This window comes from Pteropus vampyrus, unplaced genomic scaffold (genome assembly GCF_000151845.1).
Source record: "Pteropus vampyrus isolate Shadow unplaced genomic scaffold, Pvam_2.0 Scaffold19, whole genome shotgun sequence".
Lineage (NCBI taxonomy): Eukaryota > Metazoa > Chordata > Mammalia > Chiroptera > Pteropodidae > Pteropus > Pteropus vampyrus.
Genome location: NW_011888800.1, coordinates 8,152,776 through 8,176,305, shown reverse-complemented (window position 1 = coordinate 8,176,305; position 23,530 = coordinate 8,152,776). Strand labels below are relative to the sequence as shown.

General features: G+C 48.6%; 1 protein-coding gene across 8 annotated transcripts in view; it reads right to left on the bottom strand.

Annotated features, from left to right (window-relative positions):
• Positions 1-23,530, bottom strand: part of STARD9 (StAR related lipid transfer domain containing 9) — a 104,834-nt gene that overhangs the window by 9,727 nt on the left and 71,577 nt on the right. For 7 of the 8 annotated variants that reach the window (XR_002779152.1, XR_002779153.1, XM_011354979.2 and 4 more), the window contains 8 exons: positions 22,265-22,444; positions 19,110-19,161; positions 18,633-18,770; positions 17,891-17,973; positions 17,652-17,755; positions 12,687-12,877; positions 11,739-12,210; positions 79-10,230 (listed from right to left, as the gene is read on the bottom strand). Coding sequence is in view for 6 of the 8 variants with exons in the window: in XM_011354979.2 (XP_011353281.1) it covers positions 79-10,230; positions 11,739-12,210; positions 12,687-12,877; positions 17,652-17,755; positions 17,891-17,973; positions 18,633-18,770; positions 19,110-19,161; positions 22,265-22,444 (11,372 nt within the window). In the remaining 2 variants the exon portion in view is untranslated. The remainder of the gene's footprint in view (positions 1-78; positions 10,231-11,738; positions 12,211-12,686; positions 12,878-17,651; positions 17,756-17,890; positions 17,974-18,632; positions 18,771-19,109; positions 19,162-22,264; positions 22,445-23,530) is intronic. The other variant, XM_023527785.1, reaches the window with a different exon arrangement.

Below are 23,530 nucleotides of genomic sequence, written 5' to 3'. Positions count from 1 at the left end.
GCCAGCTATTAGCATTCTCCAGCTCTCCTTCCTTGCAGGCCATCCCTTGCCCTCCCACTCCAGGCCTGTGGCCCTTACCGGGCATAGAGCTCCTCCCAGGTAGACGGCACAGGTTCATCAGCAGCGAGTGCCTCCCCTGTCCCACTCTGCAGCACCTGGAGCAGGGCATCTGACTCCCCAAAGCCATGGTGCAGCTTCGCTTCTGTGAGTTCCATGCTGAGTGAGAGGTTCTGGGCCCCAACTTGCAGGGGGACCTGTTCCCTTTGGGACCGCTCAGGATCCTGGCACTGGTTGTCAGGAGGTTGTGGGGGCCTCTGTTCCTGTTCTCTAGAGCTGAGATCATGTCTGGACTCCGGCAACTCCATCATACCTTGCCCCGCAGAAGAACCATGCTGAACCCCACACCAATTACTAAATTTGTTGTGCACTGGAAGGTCCCTCAGGCTGTGATGCTGGGGCTCAGGAGCCATGCACGTCTGGGAACTGGGGCGCAGCATGCCCTGAGATTGGCAGGGCTCACTTGGGCCTAAGGTAGATCCCTGGAGCCCAGTGTTATCAGTCAACTCAGGGACAGGGCAGGGGCTGTGCTGGAGGCCTCCCAACGAAGAAATGTCCAGAGTGGATCGTGGCTCCACTGGAGATGCGGAACTCTCACCCCTATTTTCTGTCCTGCTCTGCCAGCAACCTGGCCCTTTACTGCTCAGCGGGCCACATTCCTGGGATGCCATGTCCTCAGGGACAAAGCCATCAGCTGGCTTCTGGCTCCTGCTCCTCGGTGGTAGAGGTGGCACTCTGCTCTGGACCCAGGCGGTGGTCTGGGACTTAAGCTGCTGATAGGACGGCTCTAAGAAATGAACTTGGAGTTTCGGGCTCTGCTGTGGGCTGTCTGGAGAGGTCACCTCAAGGAAAGACCTGCTGTCACTTCTTTCTAAGGGACTTCTGCCTTCTCTACCTGGAGCCCCCACTCTCTGGGAGCCACCTGACTCATCATCAGTGGTTTCAGAAGGATTATCCATTGGAGGCCTGGGGGCATCAAGAGGAAGGTCTGGGCTGGAGATAAGCTTCTGGGGACCTTCAAGAAGTTGAGCTGCAGGGGCTGAGAGAAACAAAGAGCCTAGGGGGACCCCTGACCCTTGAGTGCTAGCACTAAGTATGAGGATTGGGGAGGAGGCCCTGTCTACCAACAAGGCACTCATGGGGCCCAGCTCCTGCTGAACCCTAGGCTCCCCAACAGACTCTGTAGCATTGGGGCTGGGCCCTGAGGAGTGAGAGATGCTGAGGCTGGGGCTGCCGACAGCCAGGCAGGGTTCCTCCAGTCGGGAGCTGGGAGGTAGGGAGGTGCCAAGAGAAGCCTGGGGGCTCACTGAAGGGAGGTTCTGCCCAAAGGGGGTCTTCTGAAACCCCAAGTGGGATGAAACTATGGGAGGGCTCTGGGGCCTGCAGTAGGTGCTTTCTTCCTGAAGATCTGGGGGTCCTGCTGTTTTCCATGCTGTTTCCTCTGTCTCTCTCTTCTGAGGTGTCCCTGGGACATGTCCATTTTCTTGAGACATGGTAGAGATATCTGAGCCCAGCACTTCAAGGACCACATTGACCTCCTGAGGGCTAGCTTCTGGGGCCTGGAGGTACACAGGTGGTGAGGCCAGGTCAGTCTGGATGCCCTCATCTATGGTGGTCTGAGTACAGCCATCCATCATAAGGGTCTGGGCTGCTTCATCAGGGGTCTCCCTCTTGGTGTTCTGTTCCTTTTCAGCCACACTTGGTTGGGAGAGACTCCCCAACAGCTCTGAGGTACTGTGCAGGAGCTGCGAGAGGTGGAGAGACAGGTTGTGCATGCTGGTCCAGGAGACCAGATCAGAAACTGGCATTGTGCTGACTTCTGACTGAGCAGAGGAGATGTCGGTATGGTTCCAGAGGACTCTGCAGCCTAGGGTCTGTGTGCCCTGCTCCAAGGTGTTCACTCTGGGCCGTCCCACAGCGCTGCCTGCCTCTGATGGATACAACAGCATGATCTCATCCACTGGACCTGCAGCACTTCCTTCAGCCCAGGGGGGCTCACTTATCAGACAGCCTGCTTCATCAGAAGTGCCCAGGAACTGGGCTCTCTTGTCAGGACCTGTAGTTGGGGCTGCTCCTTCAGGACCAGTCAGTACATAGGGGTTCCCCAAGGCAAGCGAAGAATCCCATACTTTCCAGGCCTCATGCGAACCTTGGGCATTTTCAATGCTGCTGCATGGGCCTGACAGGGCCTGGGCACTGGCATAAGTGCTGAGGTGGGGGTGGAATGGAGAGTTCTGGTCTTCTAGGCCGTTGTCCATGCTGGAGCACCGGGCCATATTTGATGGTACATGGTCCTGAGATGTCTGGCCACAGGAGACATCGACTGCACTGCCAAACACATACTGCTTCCAGCCAATGCACCCAGGACCCTCTGCATGCCAGGGCGGGAAGTAGGGACTGGTGTCACTGGAACCGAAGTGCAACACTCCTTTGTCTGCTTTGGAGGGCCACTTCTCTGGCCTGGCCTGGCCACCCGGCCCCTCTGGCTTTCCCTGCTGGGCCTGTTCCAGAGTACCAGATGTCCAGCTGGTCATGAAATTGGGGGTTGGCATGCACGAGGGAGCTGAAGACGTTGGGTAAGGAGGGCTGGTAGGTTGAAGGGGTCTGTGATCAGCAGTGCTACTGTCCAAGTTAGATGAGGCTTTCTGATTGCAGTCCTCAGCTTTCAGAGATGTTCCCACAGATGACTTTCCTGAGGAATGGCCCCTAGGATGTGGGTTCCACAATTTGTTAGGCTCCCATGTCTCTTCATCTGTGGGGGAAGGAGGCTCCACACTCAAGTTCAGCTCCTGGAGAGATCGGGAAGAGCTGATCACAGAGAACTGTGGTCTGGGGGAGGACCTGAAGTTTGAGGGTCCAGAGAAGATTGCAATCACAGGAAGTGAGCGCCTGTGGTGGAGAGCCGACTGCTCTCTGCCAGAAGAGGGCTGGCCAGGATTCTGGGTCACGGGCCCCAAGGGGGCAGTGGCAAAGTCTTCGAAGCCTGATGAGAACATCTCGGACACATGTGCCTTGGCCACAGGCCCATCCTCTCTGCCAGCATCTCTGATCTGATAGCCATCCAAGCCACCTTCATCAGAGCGTAGGGGACAACTGTCCTGGGCAAGGTCTTCACCACCACCTGAAGCCTGCTCTCTCTGCTCCTCTTCCTCCTCCCAGGGACTGTCAACCTGGGAACTGGAGATACGCTTTAACTTTGTTATGAACTTGGCTTGGGGATCCAAGCCACTATGACTCCTGGACTTGGTGGAAAGTTGTGGCTTTTCTAGAAGGCAGCTGATGTCATTTTCAAAACATGCATGCTGTGGTTCCACCAGCAGCTCATTCTCAACAGACGCTTCATTTAAACTCAGGGTGTGTGGTCTCTCGATTGTTGTAGGCAGCTGTAACTTGGTTTGAGACTCCTGTGCGTCCTGGCTATCTACTGAGCTATCCTGACACTTCCTCAGTGGCTCAGAGTACACATCTGTAGGGAAAGGGGCAGCATCAAGCTCTGTGCTGGCTTTCTTCTCAGCAACCTTTTTCTCAGGATCCCTTATTGACCTTGAGCTTCCATCAGCAACTGAGTGGCTGAGGGAACTTGTCCTCACATCAGGAGTAGAAGGGGAGCTACAGCCTTGAGCCAGCGATAGGACAGCAGCAGCAGCAGAAGGCTCCAGAGTGCTGCAGTCTGTTGGCTCAAATTTCATGTGAATGCCTTTGGGCTCAAGGCCATGTGCCAAGAACATGTCAGGTTCCCTGAAATAGCTCTCTTCTCTCTCATCCATTCCACAGGCCCAGGATGATAACATGCAGGGGAGGAGGAGAGTCTGTGGGGCAGCCTTAGAAGTCCCCTTCCTCAGGTCACCCTCTTTGTAACCCAGTAAAGTGGGGGGAGGGGAGAAGCAGGCATGAGAAGCAATGGGTTGACAGTTACACAGTGGTAGGCAAGGAAGAGTTCTGCTGTCTTCTTGCCCCCCAGATGGGATGAGAGTCCTTCTGCCTTCAAGACTCCCTGAGAAGACAACACTATCTGAAGTTTCCTGTGGGGATCGGCATGGGGCCTCCTTCCTAACTGCCCCGGGATGTGGGCTAGGTCTTTGATCTGAAAAGGGAGCTGGCCTGGGATGTTTGCTGCCAGCCGTGTAAGCTTCTGCTAGCCCAGAGCCAACACTTCCTTTCCACTTCATACATTGCTGTGAGGGAGCTTCTAGTTCAGCCCTTCTCAGGGCTCCAAGCAGGATGGTGCCTTGTCTGGGACTTGCCCTCCCTTCTTCTAAGCTATTGGAATCCTTGAGGCCTTGGACATGGTCTTGGTTAGACCCTGAAAGACTGGCAGAATTCTGATTACAGATCATAAGCTGACTTTCAAAATAGGTTGTTTTTCCTCCCTGTGCAGCCACTAAGTTACCCGAACCTCCTCCGAATGTGGTGTCTAGAGTTCTATGTTCTTGGTGTGCTGGTCTTCTCTCCTGACTGCCAGGGGGCACTCCCTCTGCAGTCCCCCAGCGAGCTAACTGGCTTTGCCCATGCTGACTCAGTCCAGGATCATCAGAAGGGTCCTGGGAAGATAAGGTGGCCACTACTTTCTCTGGTATTACTCTCCGGTCCTCCACCATAGCTGCTGAAGATGGAAGACTGTCCGAGTCCAAAAGATCTGCAGAAGAAGGTATTCTAGTTGCTTCTTTCTTTTCCTCTATGATTTCAAAAGGGCTAGAGTGACATATAAACTGTTCACCTGTTCCCAGGAAATGTCTCAGTTCTCCAGAACAAAGACTTTTGCCTAGAGCAGGGTCAGCATGGGAGGAAGTCTGTGAGGGCTGCCATGGCCCTCTGTTAATTTCAGTGCTGGGCAGAGGTTGAAAGCTGTCTAAAGAGAGGGCTGTGGCCTGAAGGACTTTCCTCTTATCAGTCCACAGATGTCCTGGTTCAGTAGAGGAAGATGCCACATGAAATCCCTGTGCTTCACCCTCATACCTGGTCTTGCCTGACACTGGCTGGTCCATTTGTTGACACTGGGGCCTGCCAGGGGCCCTTGAAAAACATTCAGGTTCTAATAAAGTCTCATAGTAAGGAAGGACTGTGTCTGCAGCCACCAAGTCATGAAGCTGCTCTCCCTGGGCCTTTGCCTGTCTGATCTCCTCCAACACGGCCAGGCCCGTGGATGTATGGGCAGAGGGCTCCAGCTGTGGCACCCTTGGCAGGGACACAGGTGCTGAGAAAGCGCTGGTAGGACTGAGATCCTCGGCCTCCTCCTCTGCCTTCTGCTGCAAACCCCTACCTCGGTCATTATCTTCTAAGGGACAGCTGGCCCTCTTTCCAAGCTGGCTAGAGGCCCTATTCAGGGAACTGGCTCTTTTTGTTCCTCTTTGTACAGCTGCCTCAGCTTCAGAAGCAGAACCAATCCTGGTACTTAAGCCCATTGAAGTGCTTCTGGGGCCCCCTCTTTGGTCTTGGGGGCTGGTACTTGCTGATCTCCTGCCCTCAACCCCCAGGGGAATGCTCTCTGGTACACTGGATTGACCCCAAGATCCCATGGCCATAGACATCACAGGCCCACACCAAGCAGTTTGTGCCATGGAAGAGCCCCCTCTAACATTCCCCTGAGGGCTGTGGCTACGGGGCTTTCCACTCTGGCCCTGATATCCTGCTCCAGTTGCCCAGAAACCGTTAGGCATTTTCAACACTGTAGGATCCATCACATAGTCAACTGAAGAGATGCCTATAACATCAGGTGTATAAAGATAGCTTCTTGGCAGCCTTGAGGAATCCAAGGGCAAGGTGTTACTCGGATCTCGATGAGGAGCTGCAGAGCAGTCTGGCTGGCTCAGCAATGGGTTGGTTTCCCGGCTGAAAAATGTGTCCATACAACGCTGGTTTGGACTAAGAAGTTTCTGAGTCAACGAGACCATTCTGTATTCCTCCTGTAGGCTCTCTCCTCTTTGCATAGTCATTTTTTTAACTCTGCCTTGAACTTTTGGCTCCTCTTGCTTAGAACTGCCTATGGGTTTGGCAACATGGCTTTCCTGAAAACCTTTCACAGTCTCCCATTCCTCAAGACTTCCCCAGCAACAGGGCTGCCCTCTGGAGCTTGCTGATGCATGCACCAACCTGCCCTCCTTCTCAGAAGACCTCTCGGACCTGGCCTGCAATGGTGCAGCTCTAGCCAATGCTTTCATTCTCCTTGGAGTAACAGAAATGTTGGTCTCTCTGTGAGCTGCACATGTCCTTAAACAATCACAAGTGTCCCTGGCGGGTCTGTCTAATACAGCTGGGTGGGTGAGCTCTCTCACAAATTTAATGTCTTGTACACATTCCCTTGACTTGAAGGGGTTCAGGGTGATTTTCTGGACCTGGGGGTCCCTCCCAAAGCTACTGTTGGCCTCCATTTCTCCAGCTTCACCATCACTAAAGACAGCATCATCTGTCTGTTCTGGAGAAGATGGCTCAGAGCTGCCTGTTCTCAGGACATGGTCAGCCATCTCCTGGTCCTTCTGGTCCCGGAACACAAACTCATTACCGACTCCCAGAGTGTGGGAAGCACATAGCTGCTTATTCTGCTTGGATTCAAATTCTAAGATACCATTTTCCAGCTGCATTACACTCTTAATTAGCCTAGCCATTTCATTGGCATTATCAACTCGTTTATTTGGTCTCTTTCCAGAAGGTGGTTCTTTGGGATTTAATGTTTCTTGTGATTTTCCAGGGCCCTTACGTTCACTGAGGTTTCTTTCCTGAGAGCATGTAACTGACTGGAATTTTTCATGCGTAGTCTCTGTCCACGGAAGACCAGTTTCATTCTTCCCTTCTCTTCTGTCAGTTGGACTCTCATCCTGGGCCATTATCTCTGGGTTGCTTACTCTAGGATGTATTGATCTAGACTTCAAAGGAAGAGCAGCTTCCCCTAGCATGTCTTTTTCAAAGCCTAAATTGATGGTTTTATAGATGAAATCAGACCCGGCCTTGGAAGAGAACTGTCTGTTTATATCAAAGGTCTGGGTCTGTTTTAGGACTGAATTCTGGTCCTGCTCTTCTTCCTCAACTGCCTCAGATTCACAAACAAGGAAAGGCTTACTAGACCCGGAACTGTCTGAGGAGACATTGCAATAGGACTGTACGGTGGCCTTTTTTCCCTCTTTGAGTCCTGGAAGACTGTGTTTATTTAAATTTCCAACTTGATTTTCAAATCCACATGCTTTTGTTCTGGTGGATGTAAGAAAATGTCTGTTCTGAGCAACAAAAAAATAAACTGAATGATGGCTTTCTTCTTTAACATTTCCAGGGCATTTCTCTGTTTCTCCACTAACTTCTTTGGTGTTCGGATCGACTGTCCTCTCTGCTGTGACCTGCTGAGATGAGGCAACCTTGGGATTCTGTTTTTGTGACAGCACTGGCAAATTATTCTTCAAACATACATTTTGGAGGACTTGGAAGTCATGACCAAAGCCCCAGGCTTCCCTAGGGGATGGGGAAGGCACTCTTGCTTCTCTGCAAGCTGGGATTTCTAAGGCAGTTTCTGTCAGGGCATCCCGGCTTTTGGTCACATAGAATGTTTCCAAGGGAGGTGGCTGCAGGGAAGATTGGAATGGACTCCAGGGAGTAGAGTGGAGGCATGGCTCTGGACCCGATGGAAAGGCAAAGGAAAGACTGGTGTGTCTTCCAATCACTTCCTTGGAGCTCTCCTGGTACTGTGCCTTCTCTTCCTGTGGGGGGTGGTGGCTGTTGTGACTTAATTGCCCCACCTGGCCTGAACTATTCTTCCTGAGAGGAGCCGAGCCTTGGGGCCAACAGTCTTCTTTAGTGGCTATGGTGATATTACTGTGACAACGGTTCTTCAGGAAGAAACATTCGTCAGAGGAAGTCATCAATCCAGGCTTCCCACTACTCTGAGAGGACTGTTCCAAGCTGTTCTGTTTGACTTCACGTGCTTCTGTCGTGGAATTTACGATCTTGTTCTCTACTACAAAGATCTGTGCATTTGTAGTTCCAGAAGTCAATGATTCTATGTCTGCTGAATAATTTCCACTATAACTCACCTCTTTCTCATTAGCTGTAAAGAAATCTGAAGTACCTTCTAACTCAACACTTAAACTCTCCTGTTCTTTCTCTGCTCTCAAAAGCCTAATTTGGGGCAGATGGTTGAATTCCAGACTGCTAGATACCCCAGAACCAACTGCCAATACAGTATCACCTTTGCAAGAAGCTTGGGTAAGGGAACCAGAGTCTTCCTCAAGGGAGGTAAAAGCTGGTCTGGGCTCTCCTATGGCCTCCAAAACAGGATGAGCTAGTTCAAGCAGGTACTTCTGCTGAAGGGCAGCCCAGTCCCTCTCACGGGCACTGCCTCCATGAGTAAATGAGGCGGCCGAGGCAGCCGGCACACTTGACACACTAGAGTTGTTGGATGCTTCAGAGTTGCCCTGCTGGACTGTGTCAGGGGCACTTCTGGCCTGAAAGGTGCCATCAGGTCCTTGCTGAAGAAACCTGTAAGACCCCCAAAGTGACAGCCTAGATGTATCAGAAGCAGGAATCGTGTACACAGCTCTTACACTGCAGGGCAGCTCAGCACCACCGGGGGGCAGATTGGAGCTGTAAGGCAGGACTGCTTCTGTACATGATGGCTTCAGTTCGTCCATATTTGACCAGTATCCAGGCCTCTCCCAACCACAGGGCTGAAATTCCTGGACATCAGGACTTGGACATAAAGAACCCACTGTTCCCAGGGGGCTGCTGGGATTGATCTTAGAGTCACAGGAAAACCAGGAATCCATAGACAACAGAGGACTCCCTCTTGAAACCTGCATGCCTTGGAGAATGTTGGTTTGTTCAGAGGAGCTTGCCTCCGCCTCTGACTCAGGCTGCTCATGTGGGGGCTGGGGCTGGGCAGCAAGGTAAAATGAATTGCTCATTGGCGGGATGGCATCCAGCCTGGCTCCTGTTCTGTGGTGGATAGGACTACATCTGCACACTGCCTCCTGGCCCACTATGGACAGACTGGAGGTCTGCAGGTGCCAAAAAGTCTCTGTTGGCATCTCGTCAGCTGAACTGAGGAAAGGCTCTTCTTGCTGATCTTCCTCAGCGTCAATCAGGCTATCCAGTGAAAAGCTCCTATGAGCCTGGATGAACAGTCCACTGTCTGAGGATGTGGTGAAGCCCCTCACTGAGGCTCTAGCTCTGGCCCTGGGATGGCCATGGCCGCTGGTAAGTAAACTGCCCCCTGGGCTGCCCTGTGGGCTTTGGTACCCCTTCTCAGCCAGCGAGTCCTCAGATATTTGGCTGTTGTCACTTTCGGAGTTCTCTGGCTCTGAGAGATCACACTCCTTCCCCCGGGGGTCCTCTGGCTGCAGCGGCTCCGTCAGGGCTTTGGCATAGACACAGGAGAGAGAATCCACTGAGTAACTGCTATCTGCATCAGATAAATCACCATCTTTTTCTCCTGTGTGACCCACTACTGGGCTGGAATCTGTGAGTGAGGATATGGTGTCTGAGTCCCCTGCACTGTAGTGCCTCTTCAAAGGGCTGCCATGAGGAGAGCGAAAGGATTTTTTGGTAATGTCTCTGACCCTAGCTACCAGCGCCCTCTGCTGCCCTTCTGATGCCCTGCTTGGAGAAGGTGATTTGGATTCTTCCCCAAAAGTCTTGGCTGCCTTTCTATGCCCGGCTGCCTGTTTGGGTCCACGGGGATGTGAGGAACTGCAATTGGCTCTTTTAGCAGCCTTGTGGGTCCCAACGTCCCCTTCTTTTCGCCACCCTGCTGGTGTGTGGCCTGGGTCTGCTAGTCCCTTAGCTCTCTGGGTCTGAGTGGAAGAGGTGAGGGCCTCTGGCTCATGCCTTAGCTTCAGATTGTTAGCTGGTTGGCCTGGAGATGCTAAGCTCTGGCATACCATCCGACGGGGCTGCTTACCCACTCTCTCCTTTTCCTGGATGCTGGCAGAGTTGGAGCTCATGGTGAGGCAGGTGCCTGAAGCTGAGGCTTCCCTCCTGGCCAAGGCTTCCCTCCTGGCCAAGGCTGCCCTGGCTGTGCAGAGCTGCCCCTCACCTGAGGAACGAAGGACATTCTTGCTGAAACTCCCTGTCCTTTCAGGGTAAGAAGCAGCCTGAGGCAAATACTCTTCGGATGGGGTGCTCTCTGATGCTTGGTCAGTGGAGTCAGGCATAGGAGGTAACGTGGTAGACAGACCCCGATTCAAGAAAACACTGTGGAGACAAGGAGAACTAGCTCAGAAAAGAAAGAGGTCTGTACTTTCTGCTGACTGAGGGACTACAAAGTCCCACCTAGTTTGCTCTGTAAGAGGTTAAAGACTAGGCCAGTGTCACTGTCCCCTAAAGTCTTTGGGGTCAGAGAAAAGTTCTATAGGTACGAAAGGAGTCCTGGCTCTCAAAGAGGCCTCAAGTACACTCTGTTCCTCAAATTTTTATCTTATGAAAAGTTTGAACTAAATCTGAAGCTAATCATGCCTTTAAAGAAAACTTCCAGTTAACTAAAACTAGGAATGGAGGAACAATTTAAATGACACTAAAGTAATCAAATACACAAATCTATAATGGGGCATACTCTAAAGAACTGACCCACTTTCTTTAACAAATCAATGATATGAAGAAATAAAAACAACAAAATAATGGATTAAAAGAAATTTAAAAGACAAAACCACATGCAGTGTATAAATCCTATTTAGATCTGAATTTAAACAACTAATTATAAACAGATGTTTCTGAGGCAATTAGAGAAATTTGAATATGGCTTAGGTTTTCGATTATACCAAATAATAAATCTGAATTTTGTTAGGTACGATAATGACAATGTAATTATGAAAAAAGTCCTTATGTTTTAGAAGTGTATAGTTGTAGGATTGAAGTGACATGATGTCTAGAAGTTGCTTTAAAATACTTCATCAGAAAAAGGAAGGAAGGGAGATTAAGCAAGCAGGGTAATTCTTGCTAACTGCCGAGTGTGAGTGATAGGTATACCATTCTCTCAACTTTGTGTATGTCTGAAAATTTTTAATAAAAAGTTTCAAAAAAAAAAACCGCCAGGCACTCTGAAGACCAGAGAGGTGAGCAAACGTAACACCAACAGACATTAATTGCACACCTACTATAGGGAAGCCCTGTGCTAGGTCCGGAGGACACAAAAAGGTAGATACAGTCCCCTGCTCCAAGCAGCTGGGGAGGTAACATATCCTCACTTTGACTGAATGTAAAGAGTGAAAGAGAAAAGAAACAAGGCAGATCAAAAATTGGACCTGGGAGTCAGAAAGATAGTGTTCCACTTGCTCAATAGTTGGGAGGTGGGTTCGGGAAGCTCACTTGGGGTGGCAGTCAGGTGGGGAGGCGAAGGGAAAAAGTGTGTGGGAACGGAGTCTGGTTAAAGGCAAGATGAGATGGAGGTGGGGGCAGGATATATATAAGGAGATATAAGTAGACGGTCAGGGTCTAAAGATGAAAAATGAGGCTCTCACTCAGAAGATAGTGCCAAAGAAGCAAGAGTTGCCACTCAGAGCGGAAAAGGGGAAAAGCCTGAGTCTTAAGAGATATCAACTACAGAGAAAAAAGAAGAGTCAGAAGAGGAAAAAAGTGACAAGGAAGAGAAATCTTTCCATTTCACAGATTAAAGAAACTGAGGCACTGGGAAATAAAGAACACGGCCTGGGTAACAAGGCTATAAACCTCAGCTAATACATCTAAGTGACAACCGCTGGCTGTACCTGCGTAGCTGGGGCAAGTACTGGAGGCAGAGCCTTTGCAGGCTCAAAGAGCTACAACTTGTCGATCTGCTTCTACATTGAGGCCCTGCGGCCATGGCGTCAAGGCTGGGGACCTGGTATGGGGGCTTTTGGGGGAAGTCATCTTGGAGATGGCACAATGCTTTGAGCTGCTCCAGTCTCTTCTGGGTCTTTAGCAGCCTCTGCTTCTTGGTGATTCTCTCTAGCTGGAAGACGACCTTTTTCCGCTGGATGTTCTGCTCTGCTGCTCGAAGAGCGTGTCTCCGCAGGAGCCTCAGTCGCACCACCCTCTTTGGGCTTCGGACCAGTGGGGACAAATGAGTCTCAGAATTTGTCTGAAGCCAAGCATCAGTTGGCACAGAGGCCTCAGATTCTTTCTTTGCTACACAGTCTTGCTGTTGCTGCTGCTGCAAGCTGGCCAGCCAGGTCTCTTCTCTGAGCAGCCAACGCTGGTCTGGGAACCAAAAACACCCTGAGAGAAGGTCAGCACCTCCCTCCCTGCCCATAACTGCCTGGACTCAGACACTTCCGGCCATGGCTGGACCTGTACGGAGTGAAAGAGCTGGCCGGGGGGATGTGGCAGGATGAGGGCAACAGGGCCCCCTTACCACAGGGGAAGGGAATGAAGCCTCCAGACCTCAGCACAGCAGTGGGCACATGCTAGCGGGCAGCAAAGCATGAACAAACATGCGCGTGAGAAGGGGTGAGCAGGGGCTCATCACTGTGAGGGGCAATATGGAGGTGCTTCCTTATTCTTGCTTCCAGCTCCTTGTAAGAATCTCTGATCTCTAAAAGACAGAAGAGAACGTCTAATACCAAAGGTTCCAACATATCACAAAGAAAACAAAGGTGAGAACACAGAAGGCTGGGGAAGCATGACAATGAAAAAATGAGAAAGTGAAGCAGACACCACGAGCAATGGGTACCTACTGTCTTTAATCTGCCGGCTGATGTGTGCCTGGTCGAATCCCAGGTCCTGTTTGGCTCTAATCTGTCCTGCTAGGATTCGCTGCCTCAAATCCCCCACGTAGCACTGCTGCTGCTGAATCTGGGCCCTGTGGGGCGTCTCTCCAGCCCTGGGTGGCTGGTGGTCCTCGTCACTCTTCTCCCCCAGGACTCTCCTGTCACAGAGGGGCCAAGGTTACCCAGGAGAAATGCAAACTCAGCTCAGTACAAACCGGTAGCCATCTAAGCCCCTTTGAGAGAGCCCCTGAATTCAACAGGGCAGAGAAGCCTTTGGACTTCTGACAACTTGTGACACACAGGCATGGTGTCACAGGCAGCTCATGATGTCACAGTGCAGGAGGTAAGAACAATCCTTAGACTACCATATTCTTAGACTGTGGGTTTAGCAGAAACACAAATTCATTTTGGTTAAGGAAAATAACCAGAAAAGTAAAGCAGTTGCTTTTTTTTTAATTAAAAAAACAAAACAAAACATTTTAGCTAAGTTAAGAAGTCTTATCCTTTAAAAAAAAACAGGTATGTACTAGAAACAGAGTAGAGCAGAAGCTCCAGAAACACTGTAGGAATGGAAAGTCTCTCATACGTGTCCAGAGATTATGACTGTATCTCCACTCCCTGAAACAGAAACCCTCTGTTCAGGTAGTAAGGGGCAGCAATCCAGAGGAGAAAGAATCTACATGCAACACACGACTTGCGGCAGGAGACCCAGAGAAGAGCTGATCTCCACACAATGGCTATTCTCAGTGAACCAGCCCTGGAATAGGGTTCAAGAGTTTTAGACTCTAACATATCTTTCAGAGATAAATGCTGAGGCATTTTCTAGTGAAAATGTGGGGGGTTTGTTTAGATCAAGTGGGGAGGAAGGAGAGAAAGTGAGTAAGGATATAAATGAAACAAGATTAGCTATGAGTGCATCATTTGTAGTGTGTTTGGAATTTTCCATAATACAAAGTTTAAAAAGAATTCTAAATTTCAGTCATACTTTATTCTGCCACCAAGTTCCTTGTGTGATCACAGATGATTGAGAGCCTTCCTCTGAAGATGTAGTTTTTTCTGCATGCTAACCTCTCCCTTCTAGAAAGGACCTCACATGCCATTTCTGCAGGGTTTCTCCATCGCTGTCATTCAGGTTCCTGAAGGAGCCACGTGAGTGGGCGCTCCAGGGCGGCAGTGGGAGGGCAAGTGGCTGGGAAGGGTGGGGCTCCACCAGAGGCTCACAGAAAAAGCCTGAATCCAGCCTCCCTTGCTCTCTTTCCAGGGAGCCATGACTGGACACTAGAGCCACATCTCAGTCTGAGTGGTGTGCTCTAAGCCTTACAGACTTCACTCTAAGCCTTCTCTGCTTAGGAGATTTACACTTTGTAGAACATAATGAAATCACGAGGGTATCAAAGCAGAGGCCCGCAAACTACAGCCAGTGGGCCAAACTGGGTCCATTGCCTGTTTTCCTGAATAAAGTGTTATTGGTGCACAGACACATAATTCATTTTATGTATTGTCCAGGCTGCTTTTGTGCCACATTGGCAAAGCTGAGTAGCTACAGCACAGACTGTATGTCCTACAAAGCCTAAAATAATACCTGGCCCTTTACAGAATGTTTGCTGCCTCTGTCTCAGAAGAAATTAAGATTTCTTAATGTAGCCTTAGGACAGTGAAGAAAGGATGGGTGGGAGGGTGAATAGATGGATGGGGGCAGTGTGTGGGTGGGAACTGACTCATGGCAGTTTCTTCTCTGGAAAGGGTGCTGTGAGGTGACTCAATCTGCAGTGGGTCCAAGGACTAGGACAGGCCCAGACACTTGAGCAAGTGAACTCTGGAGAAGATTGTCACTGATTGCTGTGGGCAAAAGGCCAAATACACACAGTGGAATGTACAGAAAAGAGGAAAGACACCCTTTGTTGTATGTGAGGCAAAAGGCGAGGGATAGCAATTGTAATAAAAATCCAGTTAACGCTACATGGATAGAAAAAGCAGTTAATGGGAAACATTGTGCACACATATGACATGCTGGTACTATTGCTCCAAAATCTGTCTGACCACAGACATGGCTGAATTACAAATATGAGCTCATCTGAGGGTCTTAGACAAAACCGGCTAAGATCCAGACCATCAGATGCAAGGGACAGGGAGGGGATCTTTATTCTAAATTCCCTGAAAGTATTCAGCTTCCTCCTCTGCCATCCCGAACCCTGAGATATACAAATTTCCTTCTCCCTAGAGGAGAGCTCCCTCAATCTTTCTTCCTGGAAAGTGGCAGCTGCCAATCAGCTTCTGTGGACCCCATACAGTTTCCTTCATAGCAGCAGCAAGACCTACAAGAATAGACAACTGGGAGGATCACTACAAACAATGCACATTAGCCATGCACCATCAGACTGAAAACAGCTTCTCTGTTAAGCACATCAGCCAAGTTTCCAGAAAGCAGGTGAAAAAGAAAATACCAACCTTATGCTATATGTCTGGGTAGATTACCAAGGGCAAGCCTTCAGTTACCTGCTAGCCACAGACCTCTGTCTCTCTCAGATGACTGCCCTTCATCTTGGGTGGCTCCTGCATCCCCCAGCTGCTGCCTGGTACCCTGCTTGCCAGGACTACTTCATGCCCTCCCAGCTGCCTTGGGGTCTGACAGCTTCTGCAGCAGAATGCAGCAGAATCTGCTCACTAAAGCAGCAGTGGCGGTGGCAGCAGTGACAGTGTCTCCCGGACCCTGGGCACTTAAGGTTAAGCCCTCAAAATTCCAAATGGGAAAATACCAAGGACAGTTTTCAAGGACAAATTCCTCTCTGGTCCAGATCACTACTGCCAGGGAAAAAGGAGGCAGACTGGCCAACTTCCCTTGGCTCTGGAGTCATCTCTGGCTTTGCAGGCTCCCCACAACTGCTCTTCCAGAGAGTAAAAGGAGGGAAAGAAAGCCTAGGACAAGGGGAGGTTTGGGAGGCGACCCACCCAAAAGCAGAAGAGAAACTCTCATGGAGACACAGTCACAAACCGACTGGGAACCCAGCTGACAATGTGCAGTTCTCTCCATTCTCACAGGTTCTCTCCCCAGTCCCTCTGCCCAATCACAAGCTGGAAGCCTACACCACCCTACTTCCAACCAGGGCTGGCACATGATGCTGGCTATGGTAGCTGAGCAGGACCAGCACAGCCTACGGTAGCTGAGCAAGACCAGCACAGGCTCCTAGAGCTGGTGCTGAAGAGTGGAAGCAGCGAGTGGGAGAGGCCTTGATTCTCCAATTCCTCTGTTCTCTGAATGAAAGGGTGCATTCTTGGTGTTACTGAAAGGTCACATAAGTGCACATGGGGCTACAGAGCCTGAGAAGGCCTTAAAAAGGCAGGAGACCAGTGTTCTCTGGGGTAGATCGATCAGCTGGGGTAAGATGGGAGGACATGAGAGCAAAAGGGAGGCTGCATTCCTGGACAGCTCCCCACAAGAGCCTCCCATCAGCAGATCTACAGGGTGTCAGATCCTGGGCAAAGCACTCCACATGTTCTAGCTCTTTCAAGCCATATCACAAGGATCCCTGAGAGAAAGATGGTAATATTCTTACTTACAGGTGAGCAAACAGGCTCAGAGACTCAGTAACTTGCCTAAAGTCACACAGCTTTTCTGAAGTAGAGCCAGGAGTTGAAGCAGATTTATCCAACCCCAACATCCACGGTACTTTAAGTTGCAGAGCCATTCTCATTAAATCTCTGAACTCTGGAAGAAACAGATCTTCAGCGTGTCTTCTCAAAAGAAACCCTAAGACAAGGCCCCCTTTCATGGATTCAGAGTGGGGGCCACTCTGACGAAACAAAAGCCCAGCCTTAGTTCTGAGTCCACCTTGGCCTTGATACTTAACCCTGTATCATCTCTCTCACCTTACCCGTCACCCCACAGAGCCCTTAGTCACTCAACACTAGGAATGTCCTACTTTAAACTCTGGTGCATCATCCTTCAGCCCTTAGGCAGCCCTTCTGTGAGGACTTGCCTCCTGTTTATGCTCCCTGCATCCAACATCCATCCCTCACTACCAAGACTACCTCAGGGTGCCATCAAATGCTCCTGGCCTGAGGAAAGAGCAGCTAGATCCCTCTGAAGAAACCAGGGGATCAAGGGCTATCATAACCCTCCCAGGATCCCTGTGCTCACAGTGCTGGACAGCCCCCCGACACCAGGCACCAAGTCTCAAAGGCAGTAGCCACTTTGGCTATAGAAACAGAAGGATACCACTGTTCCCAGTATCAAACCCACGAGACAGCTAGATCTGGGAAGGGAATTCTATGCAGAAATGAAGAACGACTATGAAAAGTAGTTGCCATCAATCACATAAAAAAACTCTGACTCCATGCTTCTCGGTCACAATGCAAGTGATGTGGGTATAAGAGGGAAGAATCCCAAGATATTTTAACATTGTTCCTGGAATTACTGCCCCTGTTATGCATAGTTCTGGGTCCTTGGTTATGAGAGAAAAAAAAAAGGATTCTCAGTTCCACAATAACTTAAAAAATTCAGAGGACTCCATAGTCCTGGAAGCTAGCTGACACACACCGTGAACTCGCATACAGGCAGGACAGAACTTAAAGGGGTATATAGGGAGATAAGTTCAGAAGCAGTATCAAAGCTATCTATAAACACACCACATTTAAATCTTATTGACTAAAGAAAGTGAGCATAGGGAACATCAAATGATACACTACTTCAGTGATAAAAAATGTTGCAATACCATAAAGAAAATAAATGAAGGCCAAGACCACTTTCCTGCCAACGATCAGCTGAGCAGCTAGCTCAGCATCTTCAAATCAATCACTTGTCAAGCTGAGTCAGACCAGGCTTCATTCAGACTTTGATTGTTACACTCATCTGCTCTGTACCTGGCTCCATTTGTAATACACTAAGAAGCAAAAGGAGTAGGTTTCACAGGAGAACAATCAGCTGTATCTCACCTTTTTTTGTAAAGCAAAGGACAGAGACCCAACCTGGAGGCAGTGACATCTCCGTCCAAGTCCAGCCACTCCAAAGAGCCACTACCACCAACAGCCTCTCCACCCTGGGAACAAGGAAGAAAGCACAGTGAGGCAGTCACTCCCCTTTCCCACCCCAACAGAACCAGACAAAGCTTAAACTCCTCCCCCACAAAGAAGTAGGGAGGCCAGCAGCCATGTGGAAAACATAGCACACTAACCTGCCTTCTCTGTCGAAGGACAGCAGCCTCTGCTGGGTGGTTGAATCGGAACTTCTGTGCTTTCCCCAGGATTATGACTGCTCCTGTCAAAGACAGAGACGGATGAGAATTCGATCAACAGCTCCTGCTCTGAGGACACACTAAGTGCAGGGCAAGGTTCTACAAGATAAAGTCCTGCCCTCAACAAGTAGATAATTTAGCTGAGTCAATAACATATGTAGATATCAATTGGATACTGCATAGCATATGTATTAAATGAATGAAATAAACAGGAAGAGAGGAAGCAAGATGAATTCCAGGGAACATTTCATGGGAGAGAGACAGACAGAATTTGAATAGGTTAATAATAGTAGTAATAGTGGCAGTAATAATGCTGATGTTTTCTAAGTGCCAAGAATACTATTAAGAACGACATTACATGGATTAGCTCATTTAGTCTTCACAATGATTATTATCATCCCCATTTTACAGATGAGAAAACTGAGGCCCAGAGATTTTCCCAAGGACATAGAGCTAACAAACATAAGGACAAATTTCAGAGTTATTCTCCATTCTGGGGCCCAGGAATTGGGCCTTCTTTGTTTATGGGAAGATCATACTAGGAAATCTTTATATCTCTGAGTGTAAAGGCTGGGTGTTCCATCTTTAAAGTTTATGCCACTGAGCCCTCTGGGTCTGGCCTATGAGAACAGAGCTAGTTCATCACTCGTCCTGGCATAAACAGGGCTGAAAACAGTCCTACCTTGCGTCAGACGGCAGGAGGCAGTGACCTCCCGGCCATTGACTGTGCAGCGGGCTCCCTGGGAAGGCCGTAGAACGACGACCCCACAGGCACTGGTGATAGTGCAGTGGTCTCTCTCAATCCACTGACCCTGAAGGACTACAGAAGAGGCGGGGGTCACCAGGGTTGAGATGTGGCCCAGGGAAACACTTCCTCCATTCTTTCCATGAGATAAGAATGCACATCTGGAAGATCTCACATCATAACAAGAGAGGAAGTACCACCACCTGAAACCACCCAGATCTGGATCCTCCCACATATGGGTCTCCTATCATGTCCCAGACACACAGCTGCAGCCCCATAACCTAGGAGCAAAAGGTGCATCCCCTGATGACATTAAAGATCCTTTCCTCTCAGAGACCATGAGGTTCTTCTGAAGAAACCTGTCAGGCATGAGTACCTGTCACAAAGCATCAGACTATATGCTCTGTCACTTACCAATATCCTGTTCCTGGTCTGAGTCAATCCTTCCTATTTTTGTTGTCCCCTCCTAAAGGGAAAAGTGAAGCCATTTAAATGAGAATAAAAGGGACACGGCCCTAGCCCCAAAGAGAGTCCACCTATTTTGAGTGTTATCATTGCCTTCCCATACCCATCCCAGCCTTCTCCGTACTACTTCTCAACTTTGATCCAGTCTGTTCTGACTGCTCTGCCCACTCATTCTGTAGCCAGGAAGCCCCTGAGAAGGTGGGGGCAAAAAATATGTGAGAGGCTGGGTGTAAAGCAGCACCAGCTCTTTGCAAAGTCCAAAAAGTGTTGGCAAATTCCTATAGCCTGAAGGTAGGGAATAGTCATGGCTGTCAGTTAGAGTGTCTCCAGTCTGAGGAAGTGGGCAACGAGGTATAGCTTTCTTCTAGGGGTTAAGGTTCATGTGGTCCAAGTTTGGTCCAATCAGCCTCAGAGAGATGTGTGTTCTATAAAGATGTAAGGAAGCACAGGATTTTTACCTTCTTGGTCCACAGATGAAGTTTAACGGACACCAGTTTTTAAGAAGAGTAAAGCACGAATAGGAGAAAGCACATCTAGAATCAAAAAGGACTGGAAGAGAGTATAAAAGAGGAGGGGGAAATGGGAGTTAGTATAAATGAATCATGGGGTTAGTAGAAGACAAACAAGGCCTTTGGCCCTTGGTTATGGTAATTCTGTTTAAGACGACACAGCTCTGTTTGAGGAAGGCAGCCACATGACAAGAGAAGTTGAGTTTAGATGTGTACTTATCATTTATTGAATAACCATTCACATGACCCAGGCACTGCACTGAGTGCTTTATAGCCATCTCTTATTTAATCCTTTAACAATCCAAGATGTAGCTATTATTATCTCCCTTTTATAGATGAGGAATCTGAAGCTAATAGAGGATAAATTGCCCGTGGAACCCACACACTAAATAGAAGAGCTTTGGCTAGAATTCAGGTCTCTCCAGGTCCTGAGCCCATGCTTTTCCAATGTCAACATACCACCTCCCCAGTAACTGAGGTTTTTTAAGTGACCAGAGAGTTCTGTAATAGGCTTCACTATCAGCAGCCAGAAGGGGTGTTCCCTGCAATTTCCCCAAAACAGTTTGTGGGAAGAAAGACTCCTGGAAGTAATGACTGAGACTCTGCGCCCCCGTCCACATGTGCAGCCACTAACAGAACAGCCTTTTCTGCTCAGCCACTGAGGATCACACAAGCCAATGGATGCTGGCCTACAAACACCACCAAACAGAATCAAGGGAAAGGGGTCAAGACTCCTCATGTGGGTTCAGGATCAGCCCTGTGATGAGGTACATTCCCCTCCAAAGGACAAAGGCCATAGCACATCACAACTTCTAGATCTGCAGAGCAGAAAGTACTAAAAAACCTGATGGCATATTGTTCAACAAAGACTGAGTTGGTACCTGCTCTTGCCGCCCTCTGCCTCTTTAAGTGGTGAGAGTTAGTGGCACAAAGGCACTTATGAGAATGAAGCCCAGCATATCAGTAACCTGTGCTTCATGCAGCCTTCCCTTTGCCCCTTCCCAGCTAAGGTTCCTCCCAAGGTGACACAAGGGAAAACAGCTTTCAGGGCACTGCTAGGGACTAGATCTGGGTCTGTAGCCAAGTGAACAAAGCAAATAAAAATACAGTAAAAATACAATGTCTTAAGCCATTACTGTATGCTATCACCCAAACCAGGATCTAAAGAAACAAAAAGGGAAGAAGGGTACATAAAATGCAGAAATGCCAGGATTTCAACTAGACTAAAGCTTCTTCCCCCAGGTTCACTGGAAATGCACCAAGGAGGAAGTGCCATCCCCGGTGTGCACCGACTCGGCAATGAAAACCAGAGCCTCTACATTCTGATGAGGCTGTCACTCATCTCCTGTCTACTGTCTCCTGTCTAGCATTCAATCTCATAGTTATGTCCTTTAACCCTCTGCTACTACTCCAAGCTCTACCACTGGACTTCTAGCTTCATCTGCTCACCCCACATCCAATCACTATATCTGAACAGTTTTACTCAAAAATTGACCATTTTAATCTATCTGGTCCCTTCCTGACCTCCAACCTCTCCTATAGTTTTGACTAATGGAAGGCTCCATAGCCTTCAGTATTTAGATCTGTCTGAGACATTTTCAATGAGATAATTTATACCCTTTGTATCAGAAAATAAGCTACTTTAACTTTCTAGGAGGCTCCATCCCTGATTTCTTCCCTCAGGGCTTATCCTAAGAACATGATGAACTTTGCTAACATCTCACTAACAAACACACTGCAACATTAGGAGTCTAATTTCTCCAGGGATAACAGCAACGTTACCTATTACCCATAAACTCTTCCTTTTAAATGTCAACTGGGGACAATTATGAGAATGAAGATTGGATTTTCAGTTAGCATAGGGATTTTGGCCACGTAAGGTATCTTTTGCCATTCATAGAGACTGTCCTTCTACAGCAGGACAAACATTTTTGATGAGGGCAGGATATCAGACTATTTACCGTGAGTCACTAACTCTCAAAATGCTTCATGTAGAAATGAAGACCTGGCCTCCAGTTGACAAAGAACCAGAAGAGCCAGGTCCTTCGTGGAAGGCCTTCACTCTATTTTTTATGGACAAGTCGGAGGTGCACATTTTGTTGATATGAGGGTTGAATGAAGTGAGAAATTGTCAGAAGAAAACTGTTTCAGATCTTTTGATTCCCTCCTCAGTCTCTGAGAGCCTTCTGTGAGCCTTCTGTATTTGCAGAGCTCGGGAGCACCAATGGCAGAGCTCAGGAGTATAGTCACTTCCATGACTGCACTGCTGTGTTTCAGGAAGCCAGAAAAGGAATATAAGCAGTATGGTTCTTACTTTAAAATGAGGAAATTAAGCCTCAGAGAACAAAAGTAAGTTACATAAGAGCAACGTAGCAGTAGCTGAAAAGCAAATGATTATTCTGATTTCCAGTCTTCTGCTCTATTCACACAAAAGCCAAACAGGTCACAATTAGTTGACTAGCTCAGTTTCCTGAGGGCAAATCTGAAGGAAGTTCTGTGGCATCTGTCTCAATACAGACTGCTGCCCCTGGCTTTCCCTCCTTGACCTCTGGGGCCAGTGGCTCAGTAAAAGAGGGTATGCACAAGCCTGCTCACCTTGAGGTGATAGAGCACCACACCTGTGCTGAGCACATCATCCTCCAAGGCCATAAGGTGTGGAAGGCTGGAGTCAATGACCACCCCAGCCCTCCTCCTGTTGATGTCCACTCTGTAATGCTCCATGAGGGCCTTCCACTCATTCCACTTCCGGGTCCAGTCTTTAGTTAGCTGGTCTATCTGCACAGATAAAGGAGGTGGTCTCAGACAGCATGGGAGCAGACTTAAGGTCAGATGTCATCCTGGCCCAGTTCCTCACAGTATTACTTCTCACTCTCCTCACTGTTACTATTCAAAGCCCCACACAGGCCCTTGCACCTCCTGTGTGAGCACTCTGTTTTTTAAGTTTTCTTCAAGAAGCAAGTGCCATTTTCATAGATAGAAATTCCCTCAATTTTTATTTTTAAAGTTTTCTGCAATAAGCATGTATTGTTTTTATAATTAGAAAAAAAAATCCATAAATGTTATTTTAAAAAATTGATTGGGATGTTAGTCAGACAGCTATAATTACCCTCTCCCACCCTCCTTCTATGTAATCCATACTGGGAATCCTTTGTGATCTAATACTTCTTTCTCAAGGTGCAGCTCCTCGAGTTGTATTATAAGTGTGTACATGGCTCAAAGACCCACAAAACACCAAGAGAAGTCTCCCCAGGGAGAATAAAGACTATATGAAACTGGTCTGAAAGACCAGGTATCAGGATCAGAATTTTAAAAATAAATATAGCAAGGTTTAGAGGTCTTAAGTTAAGACTACCTGGGAATATGAACAAACAATATTAAATGCAGAGTCCTTTTCTTATGGTGGAAACTGACACCTAGGAAGGGAGCTTATCCTGGGACTGGAAGAACTGAGGAACCCAGGAGAAGAAACTGGAGTCAGCTAAATACTTCTCTCAAATGAAACACTTAAGAAAAATGAAAGTATGCCAAATTTAGGTGCAAGTATTTTATGTACCTAACAAACATCATTTTTAATGTTATAGTAACTGAGTTGAAGTTTGAAAACCACAGGCTACCCGTATAGGGCTGAGTTAAATTGGGAGCTGGTAGAGGCGAGCAGCAGGTCATTCTGGCTTACGGTTTGGCCAACCTGGCACAGCAACCTGGAGGTGCCTCTCCTCTGGTGAGCTCTCATCATCGACTCCTACACTGCCTAAGGTCATAAGGCCAACAAGTGGCAGATTCAAGTCCAGGTCTTTTGGCCTGTATAATGCAAAAATTCCAATAAGTCTGGAATGATTTTGACTCTTCTACGTCATCTCT